The following is a 20,274-nucleotide window of genomic DNA, read 5'->3' as shown; positions in this document are numbered from 1 at the left end:
CTCGATTTCTGACGAAACCCTAGTTCTGTTGACCGCGCGGTCTACCCCTTTGACTGCATCCCATCGGGGGTCCCCCGGTGGGCATGTGCCTCCATTTGAGCTTGGTTAGTTCATAGGTACATGTGGTAACAAGGATCATCCCATATGATCCCAAGGTTCTCTCCGGTTCACCTCCGAGGGAGTTCCCCCCTATACATGCAGAATCTGCCTAAGTGTAGGAACCCCCTGTCCGAGAAGCCGGACACACCTGGGGGGTAGCCTTGGATATAAAACCATCTCAAATCACTTTTGTGCATGCCATGTGGACACACGCAAGTTTTGGGGCCATTCCCTAGATCCGATGCTCGATTTCTGACGAAACCCTAGTTCTGTTGACCGCGCGGTCTACCCCTTTGACTGCATCCCCTCGGGGGTCCCCCGGTGGGCATATGCCTCCATTTGTGCTTGGTTAGTTCATAGGTACATGTGGTAACAAGGATCATCCCATATGATCCCAAGGTTCTCTCCGGTTCACCTCCGAGGGAGTTCCCCCCTATACATGCAGAATCTGCCTAAGTGTAGGAACCCCCTGTCCGAGAAGCCGGACACACCTGGGGGGTAGCCTTGGATATAAAACCATCTCAAATCACTTTTGTGCATGCCATGTGGACACACACAAGTTTTGGGGCCATTCCCTAGATCTGATGCTCGATTTCTGACGAAACCCTAGTTCTGTTGACCGCGCGGTCTACCCCTTTGACTGCATCCCATCCGGGGTCCCCCGGTGGGCATATGCCTCCATTTGAGCTTGGTTAGGTCATAGGTACATGTGGAAACAAGAATCATCCCATATGATCTCAAGTTTCTCTCCGGTTCACCTCCGAGGGAGTTCCCCCCTATACATGCAGAATCTGCCTAATTGTAGGAACCCCCTGTCCGAGAAGCCGGACACACCAGGGGGGGGTAGCCTTGGATATAAAACCATCTCAAATCACTTTTGTGCATGCCATGTGGACACACACAAGTTTTGGGGCCATTCCCTAGATCCGATGCTCGATTTCTGACGAAACCCTAGTTCTGTTGACCGCGCGGTCTACCCCTTTGACTGCATCCCATCGGGGGTCCCCCGGTGGTCATATGCCTCCATTTGAGCTTGGTTAGGTCATAGGTATATGTGGAAACAAGGATCATCCCATATGATCCCAAGTTTCTCTCCGGTTCACCTCCGAGGGAGTTCCCCCTATACATGCAGAATCTGCCTAAGTGTAGGAACCCCCTGTCCGAGAAGCCGGCCACACCTGGGGGGGGGGTAGCCTTGGATATAAAACCATCTCAAATCACCTTTGTGCATGCCATGTGGACACACACAAGTTTTGGGGCCATCCCCTAGATCCGATGCTCGATTTCTGACGAAACCCTAGTTCTGCTGACCGCGCGGTCTACCCCTTTGACTGCGTCCCATCGGGGGTCCCCCGGTGGGCTTATGCCTCCATTTGAGCTTGGTTAGGTCATAGGTACATGTGGAAACAAGGATCATCCCATATGATCTCAAGTTTCTCTCCGGTTCACCTCCGAGGGAGTTCCCCCCTATACATGCAGAATCTGCCTAAGTGTAGGTACCCCCTGTCCGAGAAGCTGGACACACCTGGGGGGTAGCCTTGGATATAAAACCATCTCAAATCACTTTTGTGCATGCCATGTGGACACACACAAGTTTTGGGGCTATTCCCTAGATCCGATGCTCGATTTCTGACGAAACCCTAGTTCTGTTGACCGCGCGATCTACCCCTTTGACTGCATCCCATCGGGGGTCCCCCGGTGGGCATATGCCTCCATTTGAGCTTGGTTAGGTCATAGGTACATGTGGTAACAAGGATCATCCCATATGATCCCAAGGTTCTCTCTGGTTCACCTCCGAGGGAGTTCCCCCCTATACATGCAGAATCTGCCTAAGTGTAGGAACCCCCTGTCCGAGAAGCCGGACACACCTGGGGGGTAGCCTTGGATATAAAACCATCTCAAATCACTTTTGTGCATGCCATGTGGACACACACAAGTTTTGGGGCCATCCCCTAGATCCGAGGCTCGATTTCTGACGAAACCCTAGTTCTGTTGACCGCGCGGCCTAACCCTTTGACTGCATCCCATCGGGGTCCCCCGGTGGGCATATGCCTCCATTTGAGCTTGGTTAGGTCATAGGTACATGTGGAAACAAGGATCATCCCATATGATCTCAAGTTTCTCTCCGGTTCACCTCCGAGGGAGTTCCCCCCTATACATGCAGAATCTGCCTAAGTGTAGGAACCCCCAGTCCGAGAAGCCGGACACACCTGGGGGTAGCCTTGGATATAAAACCATCTCAAATCACTTTTGTGCATGCCATGTGGACACACACAAGTTTTGGGGCCATTCCCTAGATCCGATGCTCGATTTCTGACGAAACCCTAGTTCTGTTGACCACGCGGTCTACCCCTTTGACTGCATCCCATCGGGGGTCCCCCGGTGGTCATATGCCTCCACTTGAGCTTGGTTAGGTCATAGGTATATGTGGAAACAAGGATCATCCCATATGATCCCAAGTTTCTCTCCGGTTCACCTCCGAGGGAGTTCCCCCCTATACATGCAGAATCTGCCTAAGTGTAGGAACCCCCTGTCCGAGAAGCCGGCCACACCTGGGGGGGTAGCCTTGGATATAAAACCATCTCAAATCACTTTTGTGCATGCCATGTGGACACACACAAGTTTTGGGGCCATTCCCTAGATCCGATGCTCGATTTCTGACGAAACCCTAGTTCTGTTGACCGCGCGGTCTACCCCTTTGACTGCGTCCCATCGGGGGTCCCCCGGTGGGCTTATGCCTCCATTTGAGCTTGGTTAGGTCATAGGTACATGTGGAAACAAGGATCATCCCATATGATTGTTAGGATTCGTAGCATAGAAAACAAAAAAATTCTATCGCAAGAACGAAGAACAAGCCAAGATCCAATCAAGAAGATGGTAGCAATGAGGTGAAGATCAACATACCCTTGACGATCACAAAGCATTAACGAGATCAGATCTCGTGGTGGATGTAGACGATCACTTGCCGCTTGCAAAAGCGCGTAGACGATCTTCGGTGCCACGAACGGGCAGCACCTCCGTACTCGGTCACACGTTCGGTGTTGATGACGACGTCCTCCTCCCCGTTCCAACGGGCAGCGGAAGTAGTAGATCCTCCTCGGAATCCCGACAGCACGACGGCGTGGTGGCGGTGGTGGTGGAGATCTCCGGCAGGGCTTCGCCAAGCGATTGCAGGAGAGATATGTGGAGGAGGGGCGCTAGGGTTTGGGGAGAGGGGGGCTTGGGCGCCAGCCCTCATAGGGGTGCGGCCAAGGTGGAGGCTAGAGTGGCCAGCTCCCTCCCCTTGTCCCTCTTTTTATAGGTGGAAATCCTCCAAGAGTTGGTCTACAAGTCTTCGAATAAGACTCCAACCCAAAACTTCCCATAAGGTGGGAAACCTACCCAAGGGGGGAGTCCTACTCAAGGTGGGACTCCCACCCTTCCTTGAGGGGGGCGAGCCGGCCACCTTTGGGTGGAGTCCACCTTGGACTCCTCCCCTTAGGGTTGGCAGGCCATGCTAGTGGAGTCCCTCCAGGACTCCGCCTTCCATGGTGATTTCTTCCGGACTTTTGTAGAACCTTCTAGAACCTTCCATAAATGCACCGGATCATTTCCAAACATGGAAAGTGACTTCCTATATATGAATCTTATTCTCCGGACCATTCTGGAACTCCTCGTGATGTCCTGGATCCCATCCGAGACTCCGAACAAAACTTCGAACTCCATTCCAAATTCCATATCTACTTAAACGACATCAAACCTTAAGTGTGTCACCCTACGGTTCGCGAACTATGCAGACATAGTCGAGACTCTTCTCCGACCAATAACCAATAGCGGGATCTGGAGATCCATAATGGCTCCCACATATTCAACGATAACTTAGTGATCGATTGAACCATTTACATAAAATACCGATTCCCTTTGTCACGCGATATTTTACTTGTCCGAGGTTTGATCATCGGTATCTCCATACCTTGTTCAACCTCGTCTCCGACAAGTACTCTTTACTCGTACCATGGCATGTCATCTCTTATGAACCATTCATATGCTTGCAAGCCAATCAGACGACATTCCACCGAGAGGGCCCAGAGTATATCTATCCGTCATCTGGATGGTCAAATCTCACTCTTGATCCATATGCCTCAACTCATACTTTCCGAATACTTAATCCCACCTTTATAACCACCCATTTACGCAGTGGTGTTTGATGTAATCAAAGTACCCTTCCGGTATAAGTGATTTACATGATCTCATGGTCGAAGGACTAGGTAACTATGTATCGAAAGCTTATAGCAAGTTGAACTTAATGACTTGATCTTATGCTATGCTTACTATGGGTGTGTCCATCACATCATTCACCTAATGATATGATCTTGTTATTAATAACATCCGATGTTCATGATCAGGAAACCATGATCATCTATTAATCAACAAGCTAGTTAAATGAGAGGCTTACTAGGGACTCTGGTTGTTTACACAACACACATGTATCAATGTTTCCGGTTAATACAATTATAGCATGGAGTGTAAACATTTATCATGAACATTAAGATATAACAATAACTGTTTTATTATTGCCTCTCGGGCATATCTCCAACAGTCTCCCACTTGCACTAGAGTCAATAATCTAGTTTACATATGTAAAGATATAACACCTTGGCCTTCTGGTGCTTATCATGTTTTGCTCACGGGAGAGGTTTCAAACCACGGATCTGACATGCTCAGAAACGTATGTATTTTGCAATTCATATGCGTCTCAACGCATCACTCATTTTCCAAATGAGTCGGTATATATGTTTAGTCTTCTGGTGGAACCTTAATTCCGCGGTCTGAAATATGTCACTAATATTGTCACACACAATATAGCTTCAAAGTTCTGACACTATCGGAACTACACCAAGTTCTCAAAGAACTTCTTGACTTTAACATTCTCAGTCATTGTCAAAACAATGACATACTCTGCCTCTGTTTGTAGAATCCGTCACAAAATATAGAACTCATCTAAATCCAGCATGGACTTCTTCCTGCTCATTGTGCTACCTTTAAAACAACACTTAGCCTAATTGAGATTGATTTTTTTTTTATATGTGACCAAACTAATATCGGTGCAACACCTTACAGCGATTTGTTTGTCATTACCCATACAAAACTATATATATATATCCTTGGTTCTTCTAAAGCACTCAGGGATATTCTTACTGTTGTCCAATGATCATCACATGAATCATTCTGGTATACGCTCCTAACTCTTTAGAGCACAGGACATCTGATTGTGTACATTTTATTCGTGATCTAAAATCACTCATGTGTTTTTACTCATTGAGTGTCAGATACACTCAAGTCTTGTTAAACCTTCACATGAAAAGAACACCTTCTTAATTTATTATATTGAACTACTTCAATATTCATTTTATGTACTTTTAACTTTAAACTTATTATGTGTTTCAATCTATCTTCATAGATCTTGACACTAAATATGTTTCAGTTCATATCCTTTCATTGAAGTTAATTCTCAATGAAACCTTTTTAATCAATTACATAATTACATTATTTATAATCAACGATATGTCATCTATATAAAGTATTACAAATATGTCTCAGCGCTCCCACTTAATTTCTTGCAAATGCAAGTCTCTTCGTCGTCTCTGATGAAATCATAACTCTTTGATCATTTCATCCGGTGAAGATTCCAACTCCGTGATACTCACTTCATCCAATTGAAGTTTGTATACCTATCTAGTATTCCACGGACCAGCAAAACTCTTTTAATACACACTTTTGTTAAGTAATGTATTTTGCCATCCTACTATCATATCTCATAAAAGAAATATGTAGCGATTACTAGAAACAATCCGTATAGACTATAAGTATCGCTACGGAAGATCTAATCTTATCGTAGTCAACTCTTTGAACTTTGTCGTAAACAACTTTTTGACAAGTCGAGCTTCTTCAAGGATATTCCATCCAAGTCCATCAAATTTATAGATACATTTACTTTCAAAAAGTATTCACCTATCTTGGATTTTATGGCTCTTAGCCATTTAACAGAGTCAGGGCCCATCATAGCTTCTTTGTATGTAGATGGTTTATCATTGTTCAAAATCAATCCTTTGTCCACAAATCATTTATTTGATCACAAAGTAAACCATACCTACAAGGTTCAATAGGTACTTTGATCTCCATGACTATAACTCTTTGTAGACATGGGAGCCATGATCATCGTGGCCGCTTCCGGAACCATTTCCGATGCTGCGCTACTCTGATCATCATGCTCAGGTTCATAAACCTTATCAAGTTCCATTGTCCTCCCACTCAAAAACTTCGCTAGAAACAATTTCTTGGAAATAAGAAACATCGACAAACACTTTTGTCTTTGTCTTCATAGTGGAAAGAATTCCCAATTTATTCTCTGGGATAACCAACAAAGACATTCATCCGATTTTGGTTGTAAACTTATTTACTTATGCTATGCATACTAAAATTTAAGAAAGGACTATTAGGGTTTATACCCATGCCATAACTCGTATGGTGTCATTTCAACGGATTTATGATGACGCTCTATTTAGTGTAAAAGCGGTAGTCTCTAAAGCATAATCCACAAAAATATAATGGCGTCATATTATCTCATCATTAATCCAACAAGGTTTGGATACATCTCTCGGATACTCCATCATCACTATGATACTCCAAGAAACGTGAGTTGTAGAACAATTTCATAACTCTCTTAGATGTTCGCTAAAACTCGTAATTCAAATATTTCCACCATGATCCAATCATAGATATTTGACTTTTCTATTACGATGATTTCCACTTCATGCTGAAATTTATTTGAATCCATTCAAATGTTTCAAACTTCTTCCTTATCGAATAAATATATCCACATATATACACTCAATTCATTGTTGGAAGTTTTTATGAAGTAGAAGAATCTCCCGCACACAACTATGCCTAGTGAACAACATACATCATCATGTATGTTTCCACTAAGTTAGTTGCCCGTTCAACTCTTGGCCTATGAACGGTATTTCAGTCATTCTCTTTAGAAGAGATTTGCAAGCGCCAAACGATTCAAAAATCAAATGACTCCAAAAATCCATTTGCATGGAGTTCCTTCATGCGTTCCTTTCTAACATGACCTAAATGGCGGTTCCACTAATAAGTGGAATTCAAATCATTTGCCTTACGGCATATTAGCGTCAGTGTTATGTATGTGTGTTTCACCATTAAGATTTATAATAACTTATCCATCGTACATGGAGCAAGGCCACAATTTTAACAACTCATTGTTTTTATTTGACCAGAGCTAAATAACAATTATGAAGTTCTTTATTATAAATCTCAAGAGCTAGGTAGAATGCCAACGACGAACACAATAACACTTTATTTTTTTTTCAGACGTGCATTTTTACCATATTCCTTATCAGTCACTTAGGCCATTGAATTCTTGTATTGCGTTTGTGTTGTATGACATCTCATACCAACCAATCTGGTACAAATACCCAAGAACTTCATTGTGTGACCAATCAAGGAATACATTCATAACATGTATATCATCTATATACACCTGAGCTAGACTTTCTAGTCTTTTCTTTCTTTCTGCCAAAATCTTTTGTAGTTTCTCTTTTAGTTTTCCTCATTCTCAGAAAACACTTCACCTTTCAATAACTTCTAGATCCATTGGTCAAATACCAATGACCTTGAGGTTCTTACTTTGAAGTTGATCATCATATGACAAGTGTTTCAGATTTCACTATTAGTAACTTTGTAATGTGATGAACAATTTCACTCATAATTTTATCCATCAAATCATGACGACTTTCCGAGACCATGTCTGTACATGCTAGGCTCGTAAAGTTTAACCTCAGTATTCGCATGTGCAAACCTGGCTTGCACCCGTTGTATGCACACGTAGAATCTATCACACCCGATCATCACGCGATGCTTCGAAACGACGAGTCTTAGCAACGGTGCATACTAAGGACGATCACTTCATGGATATGCGAATATCGTTAGTGCCCAACTTAGTTGGAGGATTGGGACGCCTGGCGTCTTCAACCTTCGTACATTCCCATAAAACTTATGAGTTTATGTAGTCTCACTAGATATATTCTATCATCTTGCAATAAGGTTTTAGATATCACATATATCTTATACCTTGCTTATTTCTGAAAACAAAATTTCCAGCTCCTTACTTTTCAAACGGATTTGAAATTCAAGTTTCACGGAGACAAGATGACTTTAGGTACTAATTGAAACCATTGCTCTTTGAATCAACAATGTGAGGTTTACTAAAAGTTTGTAATAGGACTTAATCATTTCTTGATTCTTTCAACAATACGGTACCAGTCCGTAAAGTTGCTTTTCAGACTTAACAATATTTCTATCTCAACTACAAGACTAGCGCTTGGTAGATAACGGATGCCAAATCTACAAATTAATTCAAAATACTATTCAGACTATGTTCATGATAATAAGTTCATGTTTTAATCTAATTACTAATGAACTCCCACTTAATACAACATCCCTCATAGTTGTTTAGTGGTACACGATCCATATCCACTACACCAAAACCGATCATCACGTGAGATGATGTAGCTTCAATGGTGAACATCAACATGTTGATCATATCATCCATATGACTCGTGTTCAACCTTTCGGTTTCCTGTGTTCCGAGGCCATGTCTGTACATGCTAGGCTCGTCAAGCAAACCCAAGTATTCCGCGTGTGCAACATGGCTTACACCCGTTGTATGTGAACGTAGAATCTATCATATCCGATCATCACGAGATGCTTCAAAACGACGAACTGTAGCAACGGTGCATACGAGGGGAGAACACTTTATTATCTTGATATTAATGTGAGGGATCATCTTATAATGCTACCGTCGCGATCTAAGCAAGATAAGATGCATAAAGGATTAACATCACATGCAATTCATATGTGATATGATATGGCCCTTTAGTCTTTGCGCCTTTGATCTTCATCTCCAAAGCACGGACATGATCTCCATCATCAACGGGCATGATCTCCATCATCGTCGGTTTAGCGTCAAGGTCCATGGCGCCGTCTTCATGGTTGTGCTCCCATGTAGTAACTATTACAACTACTTTGAAATAATACTTCAACATGAAATTTAAAGACAACCATGAGGCTCCTGCCGGTTGCCATAATACAATAATGATCATCTCATACATATTCATCATCATATCATGGCCATATCACATCACCAAACCCTGCAAAAACAAGTTAGACGCCTCTAATTTGGTTTGCATATTTTACGTGGTTTAGGGTTTTCGAATAAGATCCAATCTACCTACGAACATGAACCACAACGGTGATACTAATATTGTCAATAGAAAGAGTAGATTGAATCTTCACTATGGTGGGAGAGACAGACACCCGCAAAGCCACTTATGCAATCCAAGTTGCATGTCAAGCGTGGAGCAAATCTCATGAACGCGGTCATGTAAAGTTAGCCCGAGCCGCTTCATCCCACCATCCCGCAAGATGCAAAGTACACGAACTAAAGACAACAAAAGCATCAACGCCCACAAAACCATTGTGTTCTACTCGTGCAACCAATCTATGCATAGACACGGCTCTGATACCACTGTTGGGATTCGTAGCATAGAAAACAAAAAAATTTCTATCGCAAGAACGAAGAACAAGCCAAGATCCAATCAAGAAGATGGTAGCAACGAGGTGAAGATCAACATACCCTTGACGATCAAAAAGCATTAACGAGATCAGATCTCGTGGTGGATGTAGACGATCACTTGCCGCTTGCAAAAGCGCGTAGAAGATCTTCGGTGCCACGAACGGGCAGCACCTCCGTACTCGGTCACACGTTCGGTGTTGATGACGATGTCCTCCTCCCCGTTCTAGTGGGCAGCGGAAGTAGTAGATCCTCCTCGGAATCCCGACAGCACGACGGCGTGGTGGCGGTGGTGGTGGAGATCTCCGGCAGGGCTTCGCCAAGCGTTTGCAGGAGAGATATGTGGAGGAGGGGCGCTAGGGTTTGGGGAGAGGGGGGCTTGGGCGCCAGCCCTCAAAGGGGTGCGGCCAAGGTGGAGGCTAGAGTGGCCGGCCCCCTCCCCTTGTCCCTCTTTTTATAGGTGGAAATCCTCCAAGAGTTGGTCTACAAGTCTTCGAATAAGACTCCAACCCAAAACTTCCCATAAGGTGGGAAACCTACCCAAGGGGGGAGTCCTACTCAAGCTGGGACTCCCACCCTTCCTTGAGGGGGGCTGGCCGGCCACCTTTGGGTGGAGTCCACCTTGGACTCCTCCCCTTAGGGTTGGCAGGCCATGCTAGTGGAGTACCTCCAGGACTCCGCCTTCCATGGTGATTTCTTCCGGACTTTTCTAGAACCGTCTAGAACCTTCCATAAATGCACCGGATCATTTCCAAACATGGAAAGTGACTTCCTATATATGAATCTTATTCTCCGGACCATTCCGGAACTCCTCGTGATGTCCTGGATCCCATCCGAGACTCCGAACAAAACTTCGAACTCCATTCCAAATTCCATATCTACTTAAACGACATCAAACCTTAAGTGTGTCACCCTACGGTTCGTGAACTATGCAGACATAGTCGAGACTCTTCTCCGACCAATAACCAATAGCGGGATCTGGAGATCCATAATGGCTCCCACATATTCAACGATAACTTAGTGATCGATTGAACCATTTACATAAAATACCGATTCCCTTTGTCACGCGATATTTTACTTGTCCGAGGTTTGATCATCGGTATCTCCATACCTTGTTCAACCTCGTCTCCGACAAGTACTCTTTACTCGTACCGTGGCATGTCATCTCTTATGAACCATTCATATGCTTGCAAGCCAATCAGACGACATTCCACCGAGAGGGCCCAGAGTATATCTATCCGTCATCTGGATGGACAAATCCCACTCTTGATCCATATGCCTCAACTCATACTTTCTGAATACTTAATCCCACCTTTATAACCACCCATTTACGCAGTGGTGTTTGATGTAATCAAAGTACCCTTCCGGTATAAGTGATTTACATGATCTCATGGTCGAAGGACTAGGTAACTATGTATCGAAAGCTTATAGCAAGTTGAACTTAATGACTTGATCTTATGCTATGCTTACTATGGGTGTGTCCATCACATCATTCACCTAATGATATGATCTTGTTATTAATAACATCCGATGTTCATGATCAGGAAACCATGATCATCTATTAATCAACAAGCTAGTTAAATGAGAGGCTTACTAGGGACTCTGGTTGTTTACACAACACACATGTATCAATGTTTCCGGTTAATACAATTATAGCATGGAGTGTAAACATTTATCATGAACATTAAGATATAACAATAACTATTTTATTATTGCCTCTCGGGCATATCTCCAACAATGATCTCAAGTTTCTCTCCGGTTCACCTCCGAGGGAGTTCCCCCCTATACATGCAGAATCTGCCTAAGTGTAGGTACCCCCTGTCCGAGAAGCTGGACACACCTGTGGGGGGGGGGGGGGTAGCCTTGGATATAAAACCATCTCAAATCACTTTTGTATATGCCATGTGGACACACACAAGTTTTGGGGCCATTCCCTAGATCCGATGCTCGATTTCTGACGAAACCCTAGTTCTGTTGACCGCGCGGTCTACCCCTTTGACTGCATCCCATCGGGGGTCCCCCGGTGGGCATATGCCTCCATTTGAGCTTGGTTAGGTCATAGGTACATGTGGTAACAAGGATCATCCCATATGATCCCAAGGTTCTCTCCGGTTCACCTCCGAGGGAGTTCCCCCCTATACATGCAGAATCTGCCTAAGTGTAGGAACCCCCTGTCCGAGAAGCCGGACACACCTGGGGGGGTAGCCTTGGATATAAAACCATCTCAAATCACTTTTGTGCATGCCATGTGGACACACACAATTTTTGGGGCCATTCCCTAGATCCGATGCTCAATTTCTGACGAAACCCTAGTTCTGTTGACCGCGCGGTCTACCCCTTTGACTGCATCCCATCGGGGGTCCCCCGGTGGGCATATGCCTCCATTTGAGCTTGGTTAGGTCATAGGTACATGTGGAAAAAAGGATCATCCCATATGATCTCAAGTTTCTCTCCGGTTCACCTCCGAGGGAGTTCCCCCCTATATATGCAGAATCTGCCTAAGTGTAGGAACCCCCTGTCCGAGAAGCCGGACACACCTGGGGGGGTAGCCTTGGATATAAAACCATCTCAAATCACTTTTGTGCATGCCATGTGGACACACACAAGTTTTGGGGCCATTCCCTAGATCCGATGCTCGATTTCTGACGAAACCCTAGTTCTGTTGACCGCGCGGTCTACCCCTTTGACTGCATCCCATCGGGGGTCCCCCGGTGGGCATATGCCTCCATTTGAGCTTGGTTAGGTCATAGGTACATGTGGAAACAAGGATCATCCCATATGATCCCAAGGTTCTCTCCGGTTCACTCCCGCCCTGCTACTTCTCTCCCGCCCTTTTTTCCCGCCCACCCTTTCCCGCTGCTTCTCTCCCGCCCTTTTTTTCCCGCCATGATTTCCCGCCAAGTTTTCCCGCCCACCCTTTCCCGCCCATTATCTCCCGCAAAGTTTTCCCGCCGTTTCAGCCCCTCGTCGGCCTATATATAGCCATGTCTTCTCCACTAACAGCACCAGCAACATTTCTCCCCTCATCAGTTCTCACATCCAACAGCACCACAAAATCCTCTGAGCTGAGCTACCGCTGAGATGGCTCCTCGTCGCCGTAGCAACACGGGCTTCATCGGCGTTCGCCTGCGTCTTGCGGGACATTTCGTGGCTGAAATCACCGCCGGTGGTACGCGTGTGTGGCTCGGCACCTTCTACCGTCTTGCGGCTTGGAGGTTTCGCCGGCCGCGCCACGAAATGAACTTCCCGGAGGTCGGGTCTCTGACGGAAGCTCAGAGTCTCTCTACTGAGCCGCTACTTCGCTCACAGGGTGAAGCACGGCGGTACAGGTCTGGCCAGCGGCGGATTAATACCACCGAGGCGGACGAGCAGTTCATGGCACAGTGGCGCAGAGACCATCCCGGAGCCGTCGAGGCAGAGCGCGCATTTTGGAAGGAGAAGCAGACGTACAGGAGGGAGAGGAGGGCGGGAAAGCGGCAGAGGAGGGCCGAATATGAAGCAGAGTACGCCAAAGGAGAGGCGTCGACGTGGGGGGAGGATGATGAACGGTGGTTGTGGAACCTCTCAAGTACCGCTTCAGAGGACACCCCCAGCGAGGACGAAGATTTTGACTTCTGATTAATATGTGTGTGTGTCGAGTCCGTGTGTCTAGCGGGTCATGCGTCGACCCAGTGTTAAGTGCTTTGTTCGTGTGTGGGTGTAGTTCGCGTGTGGGTGTAGTTCTTTTAGTGTTTCGGTTCGTGTGTGGGTCTAGTTCTTTAAGCGCTTTGGTATGTGTGTGGGTCTAGTTATTTAAGTGTTTTGTATCGTGTCTAGGTCTTAAGTTCTTAAATGTATCACTTTTGTGCATGCCATGTGGACACACACAAGTTTTGGGGCCATTCACCCCCTCCGAGGCTCGATTTCTGATGAAACCCTAGTTCTGTTGACCGCGCGGTCTACCCCTTTGACTGCATCCCATCGGGGGTCCCCCGGTGGGCATATGCCTCCATTTGAGCTTGGTTAGGTCATAGGTACATGTGGAAACAAGGATCATCCCATATGATCTCAAGTTTCTCTCCGGTTCACCTCCGAGGGAGTTCCCCCCTATACATGCAGAATCTGCCTAAGTGTAGGAACCCCCTGTCCGAGAAGCCGGACACACCTGGGGGGGGGGGGGGGGGTTGGAGTTAGGGTTAGCAATGGAATATTTCCTAAATGTTTTAGGACATATGTACATCGATAGCAGAAGTTGGGCCTAGTGGCTCCGGTTGACCCGTCTGCGAAGAGCGTCACTCATGTGACCTACATATGCCATCTACGAATTCTTAAAAAATAGAACCATTTTTACATAATTCATACTAGTAAATAAATAATAGAAACATAATATAAAGTAATATGAGAGAGAAAAAAAAGAAAAAAATAAAAAAAAACCCTATATGCCGAGGGTGGCCGTTGGCATAGGGGGGCCATGCCCTATGCCGAGGGTAGCCCTCGGCGTCTGGCTGACGCCGTGAGCGGGCGGTGATGGCGCGGGCTGGGGCAGGGGCGATGCCGGTGCTACGCCGAGGGCCAGGTTGACGCCGACGGCTGCCCTCGGCGTAGCCACCTCTACGCCGACGGTAAGTGTACGCCGACGGTCGGCTTCCTGAGCTGCCCCGGCGAGGCCGTACGCCGATGGCCCCGACATTTGGCCGTCGGCGTACAGTTTGGCCGTCGGCGTCTTCTCCCATTCCTGTAGTGATACTGTACAAGCGTTTGTGTTTGATTAGTGCATGCGTTGAGGTTGAAAACATTAAAAAACCGAGAACAGGCGGTCATGCATGTACGACGAGGAGGAGGTCTTATTACTGTTTTGATTAATAAAGAATGGAAAGTGCTTGTACAATCATCATTTAATAATACGAAATTAATGAGTGCGTTCGAGAGGAGATTAAAACTTAGCACAGCGTACCTGAAAAAAAACTCAGCACAGCGGTCACGCACGGACGCTGTCGCACGAGCCGGCTGCGGTGGCAGATGACTTGTAATATGTAGAAAAATAGGGACAATCTCTTATACCTCTTCGGCTCAAATAACAAAAGCTCGGGAAGCACCTCCGGAGGTGCTTCGCTCGGCCTGCCTATGCGTTGAGTTGGCTTGGGAAAAGCCTGCAGCCAACGCAGCCTCTTTGGCTCGTTTTGTTCGCTTATTTTCGTGGAAAGCTCAAATAAGCTCAAACAAAATGGCCCTAACCTTCCAGCTTTAACTCAAGCCGTATTGGCAACAGTTTCAGCCTATTAAAAATAGTGGGCCGCTAAAATAAACAACAACCATTTATTTATATTAAACCTTTTAACTTTTTGCAGATCTAATCTATTTTTGTTATACTTAGCAAAGATACACAATATGATAGTGCCAGGGCCAGTCCTAATATTTTGGGGGCCTAGGGCGAAATTTTAATCGAGGCCCTTTACTAAAATGAAAAATGAAAATTGTACATGTGTACGGAATTTCACAACTAAGCACCTAAAGTACATATAAAATCAATATTGCTATTAAGTAATTTAAGCATGATTTATTAAATATTTATTCTAATATCATGTCTACTCCGTCTCAGCTTGGCGACTCCGCTTCTCGTCTCGTGTCGCGTCCATGAAAGGGTCGGTGATTTGTAGTCCCTGACTCGCTCGTATCGGAAGTTGTCAAATAATGTCGTGTCTTGCGTCTAGTGGATGAAAAAATAAACTCTTCTATTTTTCCTAATCGATGAAAAAAATACTCAATACCTAACTATGGCCATGCAATTTCTCCTTTCCTAGTTATTAGCGAAATGAACGCTCAATGCAACGGAAAAACGCATCAGATATACTGTGCTACTTTTTTAGCAGGAAATGAGCGTCGACTCTGTGAGGCCATTGCATTTCATGTTAGGTATTTAAGCGTCCAGCCTATGGCCCATGGGCCCTACACTTAGGGTGTGTTTGGTAGACTGACTCACCTTGCCAGCCATATCTCTCCTCATACAAGCTCACCTTAGCTTGGCTGAGCAGAGATATTGATACTGTGTTTGGTAGCCTGTGTCTGTTCAACCAAGCTGAGGTGAGATGTTGTTTGGTAGAGTGTGGCTATGTAACTAGGCTGAGCTGAGATTTGTTTGTTTGGTAGACTGTGTCTGATTATGTCTCCATCTTGACAAACGCCATGACAATTTATGAAACATTTCAGCAAAGACATCAAATTTATGAAACATTTAAGTAGAATATTTGAAAAACAACATCATAAATAATATTTGAACACATATTGCAAGATTTAAAATACGCCGATGTTCCAAAATAACTTTATATCACCAAGTCTGCATGCATACATGCTACCTACTGATCCATATTGCATAAAATAGATATCCATAAGTTATAATTACCATTACAGCATAGATAGTTTTTCTAGTCGCATGAACATCAAGTCAAACAAGATCGGGATTTTTGGCTATGATACGCTTGAACGCAGCTTGACGAACTTCAGCTTCCATCTTGACGAAATTAAGACCTTGACCCTTATGCTCCGTCAAATAATCCAGAACAGCCAACTTTTGATCCATATCACAACCAGTAAGGTCCATAACAGCCTGATACAGATCTGGATGTGTTTCGGTATGGCATGTGTTATTGATAGCCACAGCCACATGACGCAATGCATCAGACATGTTGTTTACCTGAATTTTATCTTCCTCACACAAAACAGAGGTCCTCTTCCTCTTCTTATTTGAGCTCGAAGGTGGTGAAGGAGTAGTTGTCCCAACGCCTTGAACACCAGATTGAAAGTTGGCTTGACCTCCCACAAAACCTTCACCACTTGTGTCTTGGCCCTCCAAATCAATAGTATTCTCTGGACACTCTACCTCAACGGGTTTCCCCAAAGGCTCATTTGACCCCATTGCAAACTTTCCTGTTGCTAGCTTATCGGCAAAGCAAGCTTCCATATACTCGAAGTTGACAAGTGGTGTGTTCAGAAATTCAGCATCCTTAGGAGTGTCCTACAGAACATGTTTCCAACACATTTCAGCAACAATGTACAACAACAGAACTATGATATTTCAGCCATGTGTAATAAGCTACAGAGGTAATAGGTTTCAGCAAAAGGGAAATACCTGAGTGTGGCCCAAATAATGTTGCTCGTCTAGAAGAATCATTTTTTTATCATCATCCCAAAGTGCCCCGCTTAATACCCTCAACTTTTCAATTCGTTGATACCTTATCTTCCACTTGCGTAGATGATTGGTCACTTGGGTGGTAGTCACTTCGTAACCGACAAGTTTAGTCAAAGCTTTTGCAGCTTGAGTAATATGTATCTCTTTGAATCCTTTGTCTGTCTTCACACCTTTCGCCGCTATGCCGGCTAGACATCGCATCATGCATGCTGACATAGGAGGGGTCCAAGTCATCACCTTCACGGTCTTCTTGGCTTTAGCACCAACATCCGGAACTTCCTCCACAGATTCAGCCATCTACACCAAACAAATTACATCATTATATAGCAATTTTCAGCAAAAATAACATATTCCAGCAACATAAACACATATTCCAGCAACATAATAACATATTCCAGCAGTAAATATGATATTCCAGCAACATAATAACATATTCCAGCAACATAATGGCATATTCCAGCAGTAAATATGACATTCCAGCAACAAAATAACATATTCCAGCAACATAAACACATATTCCAGCAACAAAATAACATATTCCAGCAACATAAACACATATTCCAGCAACATAATAACATATTCCAGCAGTAAATATGATATTCCAGCAACATAATAACATATTCCAGCAACATAATGGCATATTCCAGCAGTAAATATGACATTCCAGCAACAAAATAACATATTCCAGCAACAAAATGCAATTATTACATCAAGTCACAACACGATACATCAAGTCACAACACGATACATCAAGTGACAACACGATACATCAAGTCAAATCTGTGCTACCCCCCTATTCGCCCACATCGCTTGTGCAAATTCGTCTCTCTTTTGTTTCCAAGTAGCGTCATTGTGTTCCACATTCTCCTCCTCATCGTCTTCCTCCGGTTCCCATGTTTCCTCTGGTGGGAAATATTCATCCTCTCCAAATTGAAGTACCCAATTATGGAGAATGGCACAAGCTATCACTACTTTGACTTGGGTCTTGTAAGGATGGAATGGCTTATTGTAAACAAATTTCCAGCGGTTCTTGTACGCAGCAAAAGCCCTCTCAATTGTTATCCTTAGAGAAGAGTGTCTTAAGTTGAACAACTCTTTATAATTTTCTGGATTATTCCCTCCACCATACTCCTTCAAGTGGTACCTTGTTTTACGGTACGGTGGAAGGAAACCCGGTTTCACACCATACCCAGCATCAACGAGGTAGAATTTTCCTATTAAATTGCAACTATCAGCTACAACAAGAACTAGTGATAAAAATATTACTAATAGGTTGAAATTATTACCTGGAGGAAGAGACAACCCATCATCCCTCTCCACAGCATCCGCAAGTACAAGGGCATCATGGGCTGATCCCTCCCAACCAGCAAGCACATAGGTAAACTTTAAATCAAAGTCTACCGCAGCCATAACATTTTGTGTAGTGCCTTCTTTTCTACCCCTAAATGCGGCTGAGATATTTTTTGGGACTCTAGCAAGCACATGTGTCCCATCAATTGCTCCAATACAGTCCTAATTTGTAAATACAAGTATTTGTTATCCATGAGTCTTTTCAAAATAACAGTATTTACATTTTTGAAGTGACAAAACAGTTTACCTTGAAGTAAGGATTGAAGCGGTTGTTTTCCTGAATTTTAGGGTGGATTTGAGTGGAGGGAGGACGGATCATCTCATCTCGCAACTCTCCAACAGCATATAGCACCGCCTTAAAATACCTACTAATAACTTCAATAGATCTTCTGAAAGTTGGCTGTAGAGCTCTAAACCTTGTGTTGTGCCCAACTACTAGGAGAAACATGGCTACTTGTTCCTCGATAGAAGTATGGATACTATCTTTCAATAATGACCTCTCTCTAAACAAGGTGCACAAGCGAAAAAACGGAGTTCTTTTCATCCTTAGCTGATTTAAACAATTTGTGTCACTCGAATGATAGATATATCTCAGATTTGATTCCCTAGCTATATCCATGTCAATCCTACGGCCTATGGATATCATCGGTGTTTTCCTAGCTCTCCTTGAGATAAAAACCATGTATGCACCCATTACCGCTGCAAGACCGGCTGCCTTGACAATCAATTGGCGTCGCTTTCTTGCCAAATCATCCATCTAAACAATACAAACAATAATTTCTTCCTTCATACATGCACATGGAATAACATGCACTGCCCACAGCACCAAAAAATACACACATACAACAGGCAAATAAATCAAGGCATACGATGTGGTGATACCTCGGATGCAGGCTGTTGCCGGTGGTGGGCGATGTGGATGAACTAGGGTTTGGAGAAGCGGCGCACGTGCTGGAGAGAGGTCGGCGTCGGCAGTCGTCGGTCGTCGGTGAAGGCCACCTCGCGAGGTAGAGGGAGGAGCCGCGCTCAGCCTGTACCGACCGGGGAGCTCGCGACCTCCATGGGGGCGATTGGGATTTGGTGGTGCCGGACTGCCGGGCAGGGCCTGGAGGGTAGCGGGAGGAGGGGGCTGCAGGGTGGAGGGCGGGCGTCTGCAGGGTGGAGGGCGGGCATCTGCGGGCGAGCCTGGCCGGAGAAGATGAGCGGCAGGCCGGGGGATCGATGGCGATTTGGAGGAGCGGCGGAGGAGCGGACGAGCGGAGACTTTTTCTCGGGGGAATGAGGGGCGACGAGGCGACGGGGTTTCGGGTCGAGGCCGATTGCGGGATGCGTCGGGATTCCTTCGGGGGCGAGCGGAGATATTTTTTTGGGTGAGGTCGGCCGAGCCCGGATGTGAAGCCCGATTTTCTATTCCCAACTCGGCCTGGCTCACAGCCCGTATTTGCATGAGGTGGGCATAGCCCAGAGGCCTCACCCGACCTGCCAAACACCCAAAATTCGGCTGGGTTGTGAAAATCTGGGTTCACCCGGCCTAACAAACACACCCTTAATGTCTTAGTAGCTAATTGAGTGGAAAAAAAAACTCACCAACGGAGGAAGGCCCAAGCTACAACGTAATAACGCTTCCACAATAACGCTTCGTCCCTGGTCAACCGTACGAGGGAAGAAGCACCGACCGGCTCTAATGGCGACCAGACGACTTCGTCTGCCGCTGCTGCTAGCTGGGACTTGGAGTTGGGGGCCCCTTGTCCTCCGGGGCCTAGGGCGGCCGCCCTGCCTGCCCCCCCTCAGGGCCGGCCCTGGATAGTGCAACTGTGTAATGATGTAGTCATTTTCTTATGTAAATTAATGTTAACCATGGATATTGCACTTGCGCTGAATATGTATCATATATTGGGGTGGAACTGATGTTAATTGTTTGCTTTTTATGACACTGCCTCTTAGACTTTGTTGGTAAAACGTAATTCTTTTTATCCAAAAAACATTAAAATCGCAAGTAATCAAAACTAATTTGTGTCATTCCTAT

At 45.1% G+C, this 20,274-nt stretch overlaps 2 protein-coding genes across 2 annotated transcripts; both read right to left on the bottom strand.

The window, feature by feature from the left end:
- Window positions 1–16,019: 16,019 nt before the first annotated feature.
- LOC127345963 (uncharacterized) lies at window positions 16,020–19,332 on the bottom strand. The gene is made up of 3 exons (XM_051372506.2): window positions 19,131–19,332; window positions 16,839–17,195; window positions 16,020–16,724 (listed from the first exon to the last, which is right to left on the bottom strand). Exons 2-3 carry the CDS (start codon window positions 17,193–17,195, stop codon window positions 16,155–16,157), a joined length of 927 nt encoding a protein of 308 aa, XP_051228466.1. The 5' UTR covers window positions 19,131–19,332; the 3' UTR covers window positions 16,020–16,154.
- On the bottom strand, window positions 17,673–19,119 carry LOC139837739 (protein ALP1-like). The gene is made up of 3 exons (XM_071827016.1): window positions 18,496–19,119; window positions 18,185–18,410; window positions 17,673–18,112 (listed from the first exon to the last, which is right to left on the bottom strand). The coding sequence occupies exons 1-3, from the start codon at window positions 19,003–19,005 to the stop codon at window positions 17,673–17,675; spliced, it is 1,176 nt and encodes a 391-aa protein (XP_071683117.1). The 5' UTR covers window positions 19,006–19,119.
- Window positions 19,333–20,274: the final 942 nt, after the last annotated feature.

The sequence above is a fragment of the Lolium perenne genome, chromosome 3 (genome assembly GCF_019359855.2).
Source record: "Lolium perenne isolate Kyuss_39 chromosome 3, Kyuss_2.0, whole genome shotgun sequence".
Taxonomy (NCBI): Eukaryota; Viridiplantae; Streptophyta; class Magnoliopsida; order Poales; family Poaceae; genus Lolium; species Lolium perenne.
The sequence above is the reverse complement of the archived record's forward strand: the minus strand, read 5'-3'. Positions and strand labels throughout refer to the sequence as shown.

Coding starts and splice junctions, on each gene's coding strand:
- LOC127345963 (XM_051372506.2), bottom strand. CDS start 17,195: ATGGCTGAATCTGTGGAGGAAGTTCCGGATGTTGGTGCTAAAGCCAAG. Junction 16,725..16,838: donor ATTATTTGGGCCACACTCAG/GTATTTCCCTTT, acceptor CATGTTCTGTAG/GACACTCCTAAGGATGCTGA.
- LOC139837739 (XM_071827016.1), bottom strand. CDS start 19,005: ATGGATGATTTGGCAAGAAAGCGACGCCAATTGATTGTCAAGGCAGCC. Junction 18,411..18,495: donor GCTTCAATCCTTACTTCAAG/GTAAACTGTTTT, acceptor TTTACAAATTAG/GACTGTATTGGAGCAATTGA. Junction 18,113..18,184: donor TGGGTTGTCTCTTCCTCCAG/GTAATAATTTCA, acceptor GCAATTTAATAG/GAAAATTCTACCTCGTTGAT.